Genomic DNA, 14949 nt, shown 5'->3' on the forward strand with positions numbered 1-14949 from the left:
TGTGATTAAACTAGCAATCATTACATAATACATTACTTTCGTAATGTACTATTCTTAATAATTTAATTTCATTAATAAAACTTAAAATATATTCTATTCTTAGTGAAGTCTCTTAATTATTTATATTAAGGCGATAAATGTCAAACTGACAAGATTTTACATTTGTTAATAATATTATCTCGGTTACATCGCAGCGTCATTCGCCGGGCGGACACGCATGCGAGCTTTCATCCCCTCTTTGATGTCGGGCGGGCGGCGCAGGCGCATCGTGCAAACAGTCCCTTCGCGACGCACTTCGCGACAACATGCCTCCCATGTGGATCGTACTAGCTTTGCTCCCCATACTCGGTAAGTGTATCTGTGACAACAGCCATCAGTGATGTAATTTAGGAAGTGACCGGAAAACTGTGGAAATTATACCACCGTTAATTTTCGACGAGGTAATATTTTTCCAAAATGCTTGGGAATGATCCTAACAAGTGTTTGGAGGTAGGTAATTTTTGATAAATTTTTAATAGTGTCGTATATTTTATAGATGCATATTTATGTTTAATTATAAAGTCAAGTGAGGAAATGAACCAGTAATTGTGTTAGTGCGGCACAAATAATACACGCGTGCGTATCTGGGAAAGTGCAACACGTCCGGTGTGTGAGAATTTGCAGTATATGAACAGGAACTTACATTCAGATTTAATTAGATATATAGTTCAGAATATACATAATTGAAGTTTTGTCATAATTGGTTAACATCTTTTTAGTATATGTACAAAACGTCTAAACCGCGGCAATAATTACTATATATTAAATACTATTATAGAATTTTATTCAAATTCGTCCAGTAGTTTTATATGTGACTTCCAAACTTAACAGAAAACTTTTTTATGTAAGTAACGTTTATATGCTCTTTATATTTACTGGTTTAAAAACCAGTGTCACTGTATAGCACGTCTTTTTTTAAATTATGTAAGGTAATTTGTGTTGGAACTAACTGCGATAATGACCTTAGTCTAAATACCTACTTCTATTACTCAATGGCTGAGGTACAATTATAAAGAAAAGTTACTCCGGGGGCAGCCCGGTTATTAAATGCGTTTTCAGGAATGCCACATATATAATAAACTGACTTTAACTATTACCTTTTTAATGTTGTAATCTTGTGGCTGTACAAATAAAGCATTATTATTATTAATAAACTGAAAAGTAAAAGGTTTTGAAGTATTTAGTATAAATTGTATAAAAAAAATATAATTTTATATTATTTATGTTTACGCGCATTCCGTTTATGTCAATATTTTATACTTTTAATCTTTAGCTAATTGACATTTTTACACAATAATCTATTATTTTCAACATGTTTATCTTTTATTTTGCTATAATTACATCATCAGCTGAGAAACTTAATTTATGTCAAAACTGACTAAAATATATCTAGGTTTAAATTTGCATTTAAAATTTTATAAATCATCGTGCATCTTTCGTTTTTTATTACGAATACAAAAACCCATGATGCGCTGTCCGTGTGCATGTGAGAACCCGAATGCAGTATTGAACGCGCGCTCTTGCGCAACCTATGCACTTTCCATTCGCGGGTGCTCGCTCGCTGCCGTGCGCTCTACGCAGACAAAACGTATCGCGCGCATCGCACGATAATCGATTCCCCGGATTTGCATAAGTGTCTTTCCCACGGTCCGCTCTCCGGACGAACTAGGGCGACGTGACGGCCGGTAGAGAACGGATGGGTAACTCAAGGTTCGCTCAGTATGCACAAGGCTTCCAATATTATTTAGGTCTGAATTTTCGTGACACACCATATTAGAATTATCAGTTCGATCCGACGTTCCAAATTTGAAAAATGATTACAAAGATTTATGCTATAAGAACTCTGCAATTTAAATTTCAATATAAAACTGTATTATTGTAAAGAACTCTCAACCCCAAAAATTGTTATAAAAATCACTAACTATCAACGTTTTCTGTATTATTGTGCTTCAATAGCAACTGACTAAAGCGTGAGAAAAATCTTGGTGCAATGAAAATCGAAAGCTATGTAAAGAAATGTATGTAATCTAAGCATATGTAAGTCACATGACAATGATCTACAATATTTGATCAGTGTCATTACAATAATAAGTTACGCCACATATGTGTCGTTAACAAAAGAACTACGAATGAGAACATTACGGTAACCAAAACTTGTATTGGATGCACCAATATTGTACTTACAGTAGACTAATGAGCAGGTATCCATTGTTGTAACCGCAAACTCTCTTTTTTGCGTCATAGTCATAACAAATTACCAATACACATACTTGCATTACGATAATGAAACACTAAACCAGAGACTACTTACGCCACATTGTCATTTCATGGATCCTATATACAGACGTATACCCATATACTGCGATCTGTAACTTCATACATGGTAATTATTTCGCGATGTTTTGAACGTAGTAGTTGTTTAGACATATCAGTGTATAAGAATTTGTAGCTACACCCAAACCTCGACGCTTAGCGAGTTTACATTAGTACATAGTATAAAACAAAGTCGCTGTCGCTGTCTGTCCCTATGTATGCTTTTGAGGAAGGTTTATATATATATATGTAGTACATGTACACCCGCGTGAAACCGGGGTGAGTGGCTAGTCTACGATAAAGAGATCAGCTAGAATGTGAGGTGACTATATAACCGAGAATATGCTGTAATAGCTGTGGCTTGTCACACAGTTCGAAGAACTGTAAGGAAGAATACTTTTGAATTGGCAACCTCGTAGAGACTATTTTGCCACCTTAAGAATAAGCAGTTTTGTCTCCGTACCCAGTGATTTCACTGGTACATGAGTCACAACCTTTAACTTATGACACCAGTTGAAACGTAACTAGAAGGAATGCGATCTATGCGATCTATGCGAATCTTTAAAACGAAAGTACTACAAAAATTATGTTTTCTCTAATATTGTGCAATGATATAGTTTTTCATTAACTGTTCACTCATTCACTGTACTCAAATATTCCAGTTAAGAATTTATTGTTTTGTGTAATGAAATGTACTAATTAGGTATTGTCTCGGTAAAAGTTTTCTTGGTGTAACATTATTCACTTACGTTTACTATATTTCCTTAATAACTAATATTTCTTTACGTACCATATTACCTATACTTATTTTTTGTTATATTTCATATTACTGTATCGCTTATTCTAAATTTCTAAGCTCATTATGTCTACACTAACATTTTTATTAATATTAATGTAACAAATACGTTTCGGTACTCGTTGTCTATCTACCATATATATACATATACTTACATTTCATTATAACTGTAATGAGTGTATGTTTTAAAATAAAAAAAAATAATTGTATAGTCTCTGTCGGATAGAAACAATTAGTATTTTTTACAAATTTGATACCATGGTGAAATCTTCAATGTAATGTTCGATGCACTTAAACCTAGGTTTATTAATGTATCAAAACGGACGTCGTAGATATATTACCATCCATTAATCTTACAGTTACCTTATTTTAATTAATTTCATTGTTGGGTGGAATCTGGAAGCTTCTATAAGAGTTTAGTAGTTGAGCAGAAACGGCTTTGAGATATAATACTCATCACTCAAGTAGACTCTCATTCAAAAAGAATCAACATAATAGGACAAAATTTTAATTTTTTCATGTATCATGACAAGTTTTTCATGTATGCTACATGAAAAACGTGTCTTCGAATAGAGAACCTCCTTCCCTTTTTTATACACATTTTGTTGAAATATAGTTACCATATTAAGATGGTTGGATCGTTAGCTATTTTTAAATATGTAGTACTTAAATTGTAAAAAGATGTATGTATTTAGAAAAATGTTAGTATATGAACTATCTAGTTATATAGCGCTGTTAAAATTGTCCTGAAAAATATGTCCAATTTAAAAATATTTGAGATATTTGCAATATAGGTTTTGAGTTTAGTATGAGAAAATTATAGAAAATGTTACACGCTCGTATAACATTTACATAAGAGTAGATATGACCTTTCGCAGAGGATGCTACGGCACCTTGCGGCACAGCGCATGGAGCACGGAGCGCGGAGGTTGCGCAACCGAGATGTTATCTCTCGCCCCACCTCGCTCATGGGAACCTAGTTTAACCTCCGCTGGACCTACTTAGCCTAATAAAACTAAGATTATGTGGAATGCCACATTCGTTATACGGAAATGGGTTTTACTTTCTCATAACATTTTCAAATTAGATACTATTACCTATTTTATAAAAACAATTAAGAATCACTATCCCTATTTAGACATTCTTGTGTTGCAACGGTACTAAAAGTATTCGTAATACTGCGCTGAAAAAAGTTCGACCAGTCAAAATTTAAACTTATATTTATATCTACCTGTTTTATGAACTTCACCTATTTCAATACTTCGCCTATAATTTTAACAATTACTATTATTATAATTATTACATTAATTATATAAATTATGTCACACTATATTTAACTTAAGTAACGATGAGGTAGACTAAGCGATTAAGTAAAAAAAAAACATTCGCCGCAATCAAATCTTTTAAATTGAAAATCTAAATTCATTGACGACATTTTAAATATGAATTAATATATATGTAGTAAGCCGTTTTAGCCTACAATAACTAAAATTTACTCGACAGTTAAGTGTAGATACATACATTAGCTGGGTTTATTAGATGTTAAAAAGTTTGAACATGTTGAATGACATGTGTGTTCAATTAACGGAAAATCTGTGTCTTTTCTACTCAATACTAAACTTTTAGATTAAATTTATTGAACTTTAAACAAAATATTGAAACATTAAAAAATTTGTTTTCAATTCCCATACAAAAACAATCTTTTTACGCAGTTTCACTTGCGTAAACGTTACTTTTGTTTTAAGGTGTTCCTACATATCGTAAGTAGGCACTTCTAACTAGTTACTCTTACTTTTCATAATTTAGCAATCTATCAAACCATGCGCAAATGAGCAAATAATTTGCTTGCACTCAAATATACAAACATTAGGTACATTAAATACTGCTTCATGATTATATATTCATCATGATAAAGGTCATATTTTTATGTAATTAAATAATATAAGATATATTTCGACAAAGTGCACGTGTTTAACAAATATAATATTCTGTATTTATTGCTATATTTGTGGCTATTAGATATTTTATTAGTGTAATAACAATCTATTTAACAGTCTTACATCTTGCATATTACAGAAAATTATTTGCGGTTGCAAATTATATCTGCACGAATTTTAGATATGAGCAGTCCGTAGTATTGTTTTCTTTTCTATTCTATTATTACCTATATTGACATTAAAATACAACATTTTGTGGCAACATTATAATCGTTGTAATGGTAAACATTATTGTGACTACCTAGAATTTATATAATTCTACAGTTCTATATCTTATATGTACTTATTTAGGAAAATATTTATACCAGAGAAGCTTTATTAATTCTAGAACATCACACAAATATGAAACCAGCACAAACATATGTAAAATATCTCTTTAAAGAATTGCATGAAGTTTATGAAAATATGATCCTCATACATAATTGTTGTATAAGGATCAAAATTCATCAGGATTAAAGTTATATGAAAATAGAAGGACTGACATTTATACTACATACATTAATTTTAGAGAAATGATAGGTAATAAAATCTCCACAACGAAATATATTTATAGAGTACGATTTTATAACTAGAATAATTTGTTACAAACCAAAACATACTAATACTAGCATCTTTCTTTTACAATATCTTTAAATACTTAACTACTTAAAGTCACCTCAGTATACACAAGATATAAAATATACCTATTATAAATATTATTAAATATTAGTTTGGGTATCTATTTATGTGTATCTCATACTCTCTTAACATGTTTTATTTTTTTAGATTGAAACATATTTTAATAACTATAAAAGATGCAAATCTATTTATTAATCAGGAAATAAAACGATGGCGTCCTTAATTACTTTTAGTGCAATATCAAATCGTCAACAGCATATAAATTAGATTTTGAAACGACTATAATAATAATATAATCACAATTACAAAATCCATCATCACGGCGACACCTAGTTCGCGCAATCGTCCCAAATGCGAGCATCGATGATTTCTTTGACTTTATATTATCTACCTATCTGATGACTGATGACCTACACGCCTCGCATTTGTACGTGGGTTACACAGTCTTCAAGTCACGACCGCACCAACGTTTACATCTGTCCGTAATATCAAATTATAATCATTTAAATATTATGTTTAGAAGCGCAAAAACATTTTGTTTCGTTAATCATATATAAATTTAATGACTAAGCTAAAGTACATACCTGTAAGTATTGATTGTTTGCGCTCTACTAATATTGCAAATGTAATATTTGGATAGATGTTTCGATGTTTATGTAGGTATTACTTAATACAAATTCCTAAACTGTGTCCCATATTAAAACTTAAGATTTTTACCATACATCATGCCGGGAAAGTCTCAGGATGTCATAGTTATCTAGTGTTGTAATAATATAATTATTTTTATTATTTATAGCTTCGTGCTAATATATAAATAAGAAGCTTTTTTTTTATTAATAAACATCGTAATTAGTGTTTATCGTTAAAAGAAAATTTCGGAAAGAATAAACGCTAATAGTGAAAAGATTATTACTTTATGGGTGAAATATATAATATTATAAAATACAAAGGTATTTTTAAGCAGTAAGTATATATATAATGAATGAAAGAAAATCTTTTTAAGTAGTTCTAATTCATAATACATATATTTTAAAGTTTATATGACTGCAATTAAATATAGGTACTATGTATTTAACGGATAAAAAAAAATGTTTCTCAATACAACATAATGCCAGTAGCGGTGGTGTGCTAAACTGCTAACGCTTTACTACCAATGGTCGCAGGTTCGATTCACTTACGATAGAAATATTTATATACATATGTATGATAGCTTATATTGGTCTGGGTGTTTTCTATGTATATTATATATTTACAAAAAATATCTGAACATTGATTTCAGTTATCTAGTTAGTACTGCCACTCAAGCTCTATTTACCTTGGTACTAGATGGTATAAATTGTTCAGGGATATTTTTTTTTGTATTATCGATATTCTTCGGTGGTTATAAATTAGTGTTACGGGTCATACAGATCAAATATTTCTAATAATAATTAATTCTTTCCTGTATCTTATTATTATTATTAGGCGATAAGTACTTTTACTGAAGTGCACATAATTTAGTATCATACTTTACCGGGTATTATATAATGTATTTAGTCCATGTGAGTCACTTTTATAGAGCGCATTAAAATGCACAGGTATTATATGGTATCATTAGTGATAATTAACATAACAAGTTTGTCCATTCTCGGCCAAAATAAGAGATGACTTATTTGGAAACTGTGGTGTAGTGATCAAACATCTAGATATATCTGTACTTCCTCAACAAATAACGAATGATTGATATTATTTTAGTTGACTATTGCATTACTTAAAGTTCATCAAGGTAATTTTGATTTATGACTTCTATTCTTCGATATTTTTAGATAACTTGTTCAGTTCCTCACTCCAAATTCAGAATAAACGGCAATGAAATCACTAATAACCATTATAACTAATATCATCATAGTCGTTCATGTTATCACACATAGCAGCCTTAGTACTCAGGAATAGCAACGCAGCAGAGGTGCTAAAGGTTTAATTATATATTTTGCGATGACTATCGTGCTGTTCATATGCTGTACCTTATAACATCTCTAGTATCTATTTTTAATAATTCAGTACCTATAATGTGTGCAAATCGAGCAGCCTTAACATTAAAATTTTAGACATAAAGGTAAATACTATATTTTGGTCACTAACATATTTTCTAAATAAGTATAAGTATGTATAGCAATACGTTTTAAAATTATGTTTATTAATTCAAATAGACATGCGGTATAAACTAACGAAGTTTTTATATTCTTTCATATTCTATAGGTATATAGTTAACATAAAAAATACTATTCAGGCTAATAGTGACTATACCTTCGAAAGATGTAAAGAACACCATTGTACCAGATGAGGATTATTGTATCTATGCATTGATATGCCTCATTAGTAATCATTCCCCTTTGTAAATGATCTACTAAAACCACGATTCATGGACTGTGAACTACTTTAAACCACGGGTCAAAGTCAAATTATTATATCACCATTAGGCTGCTATGAATGAGACGTTATTGCTACTGTTACTGTTGAATTATTTATTACTGATTTATGTAATGACCAGAATTTTAAACACTATGCCGAAGAAATGTCGATGGACATTACATCTTTTATTCATATACATGACTAGCTGACTTGCTCAACTTCGTCTACGTCACATGAGAATGAAAGGAAACTTATAAGAATAAAATTTTCTACAGTTTAAGATTAAGAATAATAAAGAAATATTATTATTCTTAATCTTAACTAACTTATGGGTTAGGTTGGTACTTTAAATGTTTCTTAGTCTTTGAAAAAAACTATGTAATGTTGGATTTCTGTATATTTACGTGATACTTTTTATTTACAAAAAAAGTTTAAATTGTATCATTTTCTCTAAATTTTTCGTGGGTATTTAGTACATAGAATAAATAAATCAGCAGTCCATTGAGATAAGGATCTTTCATCACAATATTTCTAATGGTAATATTTTTTTCTGTTTAGGGGGAGCAGAGAGATTCAACTGCAAAGGTCGCATATTGGGTGCGTACTACGCAGATGCAAAATCAGGATGCAAGGCTTTTCACGTATGTGTCCGAGTGGCCGGAGGTGGGATTCGTGACTTCAGATTCTTCTGTCCACCCGGCACATTATTTCACCAGGAAGCACAAACATGCACCGACTGGGGAGACGATGACCCTCTAGCGTGTCCCGCCGAAATCTACGACGGTCAGTTCGATCTCTACAAGATAGGATCCGGTGAGCCAGCTTTGCAACTAACATTGACACTCATAAATATAAAGTAGAACATTATTTATTCATTCATTCAATTCATTCAAGTCACCTTAAAGTTATAGATCTAGAGAAAGAATTGTATGTATCTCCATATCAAAAGACTTATGTTGTATTTCTGAGTGTTGCTATTTAGCATTAAAGAAATTATGTAAACTGCAGGTAATAAAAACAGTTGTTTTCACAGCATCCACATTGCCCACAAAAAATTATTCTTTGTTAAAAAAAAGAATGTAAGTCAATGTGTCTTTTATATTTTATATATCATACATATTAGTAAAAAGAGCAAACGCTTATAGTTTTTACTAACATCAACTTTAATCAGGTAGTTTATTAGACAAGGCAAAATTATATATGTGCAATACTGTAAAGGCAATATTGTAAAGCTTTTTCGTGGTCGTGGCTTACACTGCGCTGCTTCCGAATAGTAAATATTGTTGTTCTTAACATTTTTATATGTTTTGCCTGCAAGAGCGCTGCCTTAAATTTATAATATTAACTATTTATTTAATTTATAACAATAGTATAGTAATTGTTAATATTTTTCTTAACCCAGGATTTGATACAAAAAAACTGTCGGCTGGTGAAAATCGTGACGAAGAAGCTGAATTCGGTCTCCAACGAGCTGAGACCGGAGATCGTCGCTTGTCACAAGGCCCCACCAACCTTGCATCCAGTGGAGCATCTGATCTACGTACAGCCCATTCTTCAGACTTCTTCAGTGGACAACGAGAAAGAGGTCGCGATGATTCTTTCCCTACACGGTCTCCTGTTCCGTCATCACATACCCGTCAATCATTTAGACGAACCACAACACATAGACCATATTCCCAGCCTACTACACAAATTGCTACGTCTTTGCCTTCATCGTCACTGCCATCAAGCCCAGCTCAGTATGATGTTACCAAACGTAAACTAATAAGAAAACGTCCTATTCACACATCTACACCTATACCTCAGACAACAGCGACACAGAATACTCAATCGACACAAACGTTTTCACAACAGTCGCAACAACCTTACCAACAATATCATCGACAACCACAACAACAACAATACCAACGACAACCACAACAGGTACAAAATCAACAAACGCAACAGCAAACAAATCAGGAACAATCCCAGCAAGAATATTTTCAACAAAAATCACAACAACAAAATCAACAACAACCTGAACAACATCAACTTCGTCAATCATTTTCGGTAGCAAAACCACAAGAAACAAACCAACAACACAACTCTCAACAACAAATTCAACAACGTACTCAACAAAATAATCAACAACAGTCACAACAACTACAATATTTTTTACAAAAACCTCAACAACGTGATCAAGGGGAATCACAACAACAGCCTCAGCAGCAAACCCAACAACAGCAATTATTTCAACAGAAACCACTAAAAGAATCACAAGATAAATATCAACAGCAAAAATCACTTCAATCAGATCATCAATCTCAACAACAACAAACGGATATTCAATTACAATCACAACAACGTCATAATAATATACAGAACTTTAATCGTCGAACCGTACCTCAAAATCCCCAAACGACTTTGACATCAACGACACCTACTTTGCCTCCTCAGTTTAAGGAATACAAAGACGAATATGTAGAAGTAAGCCGTGTAAGCCCTAAACAAAGCAAACACTTCGCTAGCAATTCTCCACCAGCACCCTATTCACAAACAACTCCTGTACATTTTAATAAAAAATATGGATTAGTTGAACTGTATAATTACAATGCACAATCCACGCCAGGACTAAACGGTCTTAATAAAAATAGGCAACCAATTAAAGTAGAAACAAGTGTAAGTGTGACTGATGCTCCATATGAATTGAAAGACTTTTTAAAAGCTAGAAATGTAAACTCTAATAATGATAATATAAGAGGTACCACAAAAATTGCTACGACAAGTTATAACACGGCTGCAACTAGTACTCCACCATTTAAAAACTACAACAGCGTAACATACAACGCCGAAAAGAGTAACTTTGCGCCTTTTTCAAAACAAAATAATTTTAACAGCCCTAGTACTACTCCTACCACCACTATCTATACGACCACGCGTGCAAACCCTCCACCTAACTTGAATACTATAGCCTATAACACAAATTTGGGTTTCAACGCTCATAATTATGATCATGCTGAGGAAGATGATGGACAATATCGCCCACCACAAGGAGAGGATGATGGGCAATATAAACCAGAAATATACGATCGCGAATTATTGTCTGGAGCACATTCCCTCAACATAGCAGCAAGTGGTAACAGACTACCTGAAGATCAGAAATCGCGTGGTAAATCTCAAACTTTCAAGGCATCCTCACAGACTGTTGCTCCTAGGCCATTCAGACCCGCACCTACTCCACCCTCACTATCGACACAAACGACATATGTGCCGGAATCAACGTATACTACTACTATCCGAACACAAACGCGCAATTTTGACTTTCATCAAACTTATACGACTACATCCAGACCAAGTGATCCTTCAGCATTCGTGCCGCAGAATGTCGCAGCTATAAACAATGCTGCAACAAGGACAACGATTCCTAATAACCGTCCAGAACCTCGACCACCTTCGCCACCAACATTGCCACCGGCGCATGTTTCCCGACCTGCTACTAGTACTGTCCCACCGTATTTCGCGAATCCAGCTAATAAAAAAGAAGATACTAGCTATGATTACGCATATTACGACTCTGATCCAGGTTTCGTAGAATATGATCATATAGAAGAATTTGGCAGAACTAAAACAAAAGCTTAATGATTTTATAACTTAAATTCGTTTCACTGCCATTAAATTAGTCGCCTCTTTGGATATTAACTTGGGCGCGAGAAAAATAATTTATGAAATTAATTAAATTACGATTAAACATTCCAAAACGAAAAGAAAGTAAATGATCACGGTACTCAATGTAAAGTGAACATAGGTTTAGAATTTTATGAATACTTTCGCTAGATTTTGATTTATAGTATAACAATTAAAAATGATAATAGTTATAATATAGGTTCAAAATATAAATTCAAATTCAAATCTTTTGTAAATAATTTCTATCAATTGTTTATTTGCTGTTTAATAATAAATAGACTGAATAAAACAAATCTGCAAGATGTAGGTATCTGAAGAGGCTTACCCGTAGTTACCCTAAATTATTTGTGATATTATTATTCTTGTTCATATTGGTTTAAGTCGTTGCAATGTGTCTTGGGAACAAGAATTTCAGTTGGCCACTATATTATTTCGTTTCTATATTATTGTTTTGAAGTGGTCAGTTGAAATTCATGAAAGATTGTACATCTAACATTTTAATGTAAGATTGTGTTGCTAGCAGGAGTAGATATTAAAATAAATCTATTTGTGTACAAAATCTTACTGACATTGATGTTAACAAATAATTTATGGATCTATTTCCTATCTATGAACAATAGATTGTAAGTTTAAGGATAGATTGTAAAATATTTCATTGTAAATAAAGTTTTTATAAAACAATGGCTTGGGTAATTTGTGTCACCTCACAATGCGTGTGGGAAACCATACCACTGTACAATTTAGACAAGTGTTTGCTTGATCTGGGGAAGTAAATGAACAATACACTCATGTAGCTAATTGGCAGAATAAATACTACATTGACAGTTTTTGCTGTTTAAATTAGATAGCACAGTACCTAATTGATTGTTAAGAAGCTAAAAACGAGACATGTATCTACAGTTGCTTTAAAAATATGTGGCTGATTATTTATGATGTTACAAGATAATTGCTCAACGAATTTTTAAAATATATTGTCTACGCAGCTAGTATCTAGTAGTTGTTAATTACTAGTATGACTTAAAAGCTGATTTATTGAAATTAGTCAAACAAACACGAGATAAAGATTTACCCCCCTAATCTATGAAGTTATGATATCAGCCTGTTTTATTCGTCATCGAGTACATCTGTGATCACGAGAAAATGAAGCCAAAGTGGTATGGCGTTGTTAACTCATATTTGTTTGACTCAAATCATCAGGCCCATTCTGTCAAACATATACATTGCATATACAAACCAAAAAAACAAATTTAAACCTACCTAAAATTATGGTATCTATTTAGTTTTGGGATGTCTTTGCCGGCGGCACCGGTAATGACGTTGTGTTTTCCTGCACCGCATCCCAGCACCTTCAAGTGGAGATGGTCCAGATACAGATTCTTATCAATTTATCACAGTATAGATAAAAAAGCATATAGAACATTCCGTTCTGTAGGTGAGCATACTTATTAGTTTATAACGCCATCTAGCGTTGAGTAACATATTTAAATATAAAACAGAAGATAGACATTTAATAGTTGTAATTTTTTAGCATTTTTTAGTGTGCAAAACTAAAAGAAGTATGCTTAAAATACAACGGCATGGATGTTGATTTTATATTGTTACTATAAACTAGTATAATAATTATTCGAAATAGTTTAGTACCTTCTTAATAATATTTTATTATTCGTCAATAGATGCCGCTATGGGTTGAGAATTGTTCACAAGTATACCTATGTCTATTTTGAAAAGCACCTACTTTGTAACGGTTGTGTTATGGTTATTACTAACCAGGTATTAAAAGTTATTGTTTTATTTTTTCCTTACGATCTTTCAGGAAATCATAAATTAACCTTATTTTTTTATTTTCGTAATTTGTAATTTATTGTAAAAAATGAGAATTCAATATTAAGTATATTCATGGACAAATCACATAACGCCAATTTTTTATAGATCAATTGTAATTATGATTTTTTTAAATTTATAAGTAAAGACGAAAATAAATTCTAACTCTCTATTCACTACTTTTGCTATTTCATAATGATTTTGTATTCTATACTGAGTAAAAATCTGCATTAGGTACCTATTAAATGTGAGCAATATAAAATGCTCGAGTCTGCATACTTAATTTCTATGAAACTGTAGGTATTTACACAGGACATACCTATATAGGTACCTAACGTAAAAGTAAATTAGAAAAGTGTCGATACGTAGCGTAGCTTTGATACACATTTGCCACTTGTTGCAAAGACAACATGGTAATGTTTATATTAATATATAGTAACCCTGAAATGTTTACAAACAAAATTGCGGAACTAACTATACTTGCTTTAATTATGTTATCATACACATCTCGGAATTGAAAAGCAGACAGCAGGTCTATTAGCAGGTATATAGCATATTAATTATAAAAAATACACCAACGATTTTATCATAATAATCACACTTTTATTGAACACATGTTGGGAATTTTCCTGATGTTATTAAATAATTTATTTTTACGCGTCATCCTATCCATTTAAATGTAAGTAATAATATATTATAAATATACATATAACTTATGCATATACCTACTAACAAATGTTAACATATACTAACAAACTACGTATGACATGAAATTTTACTATCTTAGATGAATGCTAAATTCATATAATTATATATAAATATATACGGTGTGCTATACATATGGCCGAATTATTAAAAAAATACCTATAGGCGACGAAGCAGTTTATATCGTATTTATATATTCACTTTTGGTATTTATATAGATACTTATGGTTTTAAACTTTTGACTTTGTATTGAAGTTTGAATAGTGAGTACAAACATGTATATTGCATGTTTTTCTCATTATCATTTACTATTTTTCTCTGTTGCCCTATTATATACTCGACTAATAGCACCTAGCAAAAATGATGCAATGTGATGAAGCTCTACATAGAAAATAGTGTATTTATGTAAGTGGTTTTAAATGTTATTATTATATCGATATAATACGAAACATGCACAAACTCGCAGTAGGTACCTACTGTAATAAGTTTGATTAAAAAAAAGGCATCATTCCAAGATCTACATTATGATATGTATATTTATCACTTACTGAGAATAATTTTACTGTTCACACAATATTACATGTTATTATTCACCCTGTCATTTCT

General features: G+C 31.8%; 1 protein-coding gene across 2 annotated transcripts; it reads left to right on the plus strand.

Moving 5' to 3' along the window:
* Positions 1-262: 262 nt before the first annotated feature.
* LOC131847002 (ataxin-2 homolog) lies at positions 263-11822 on the plus strand. 2 transcript variants are annotated; one of them, XM_059196435.1, is made up of 3 exons: positions 263-348; positions 8713-8967; positions 9557-11822. In XM_059196435.1, exons 1-3 carry the CDS (start codon positions 306-308, stop codon positions 11770-11772), a joined length of 2514 nt encoding a protein of 837 aa, XP_059052418.1. In that variant the 5' UTR covers positions 263-305; the 3' UTR covers positions 11773-11822. The 2 variants fall into 2 exon arrangements, with proteins under 2 accessions (XP_059052418.1, XP_059052419.1); XM_059196436.1 differs by having other exon boundaries at positions 8713-8937.
* Positions 11823-14949: the final 3127 nt, after the last annotated feature.

This window comes from Achroia grisella, unplaced genomic scaffold (assembly GCF_030625045.1).
Source record: "Achroia grisella isolate CSIRO2021 unplaced genomic scaffold, CSIRO_AGI_Agris_v1 utg515, whole genome shotgun sequence".
Taxonomy (NCBI): Eukaryota; Metazoa; Arthropoda; class Insecta; order Lepidoptera; family Pyralidae; genus Achroia; species Achroia grisella.

What these genes read in the sequence shown, in the direction of transcription:
- LOC131847002 (XM_059196435.1), top strand. Translation starts at nt 306, where the DNA reads ATGCCTCCCATGTGGATCGTACTAGCTTTGCTCCCCATACTCG. An exon ending in AGCTTTGCTCCCCATACTCG is followed by an intron (nt 349 to 8,712) that starts GTAAGTGTATCT and finishes TTTTCTGTTTAG; the next exon opens with GGGGAGCAGAGAGATTCAAC. An exon ending in TCTCTACAAGATAGGATCCG is followed by an intron (nt 8,968 to 9,556) that starts GTGAGCCAGCTT and finishes TTCTTAACCCAG; the next exon opens with GATTTGATACAAAAAAACTG.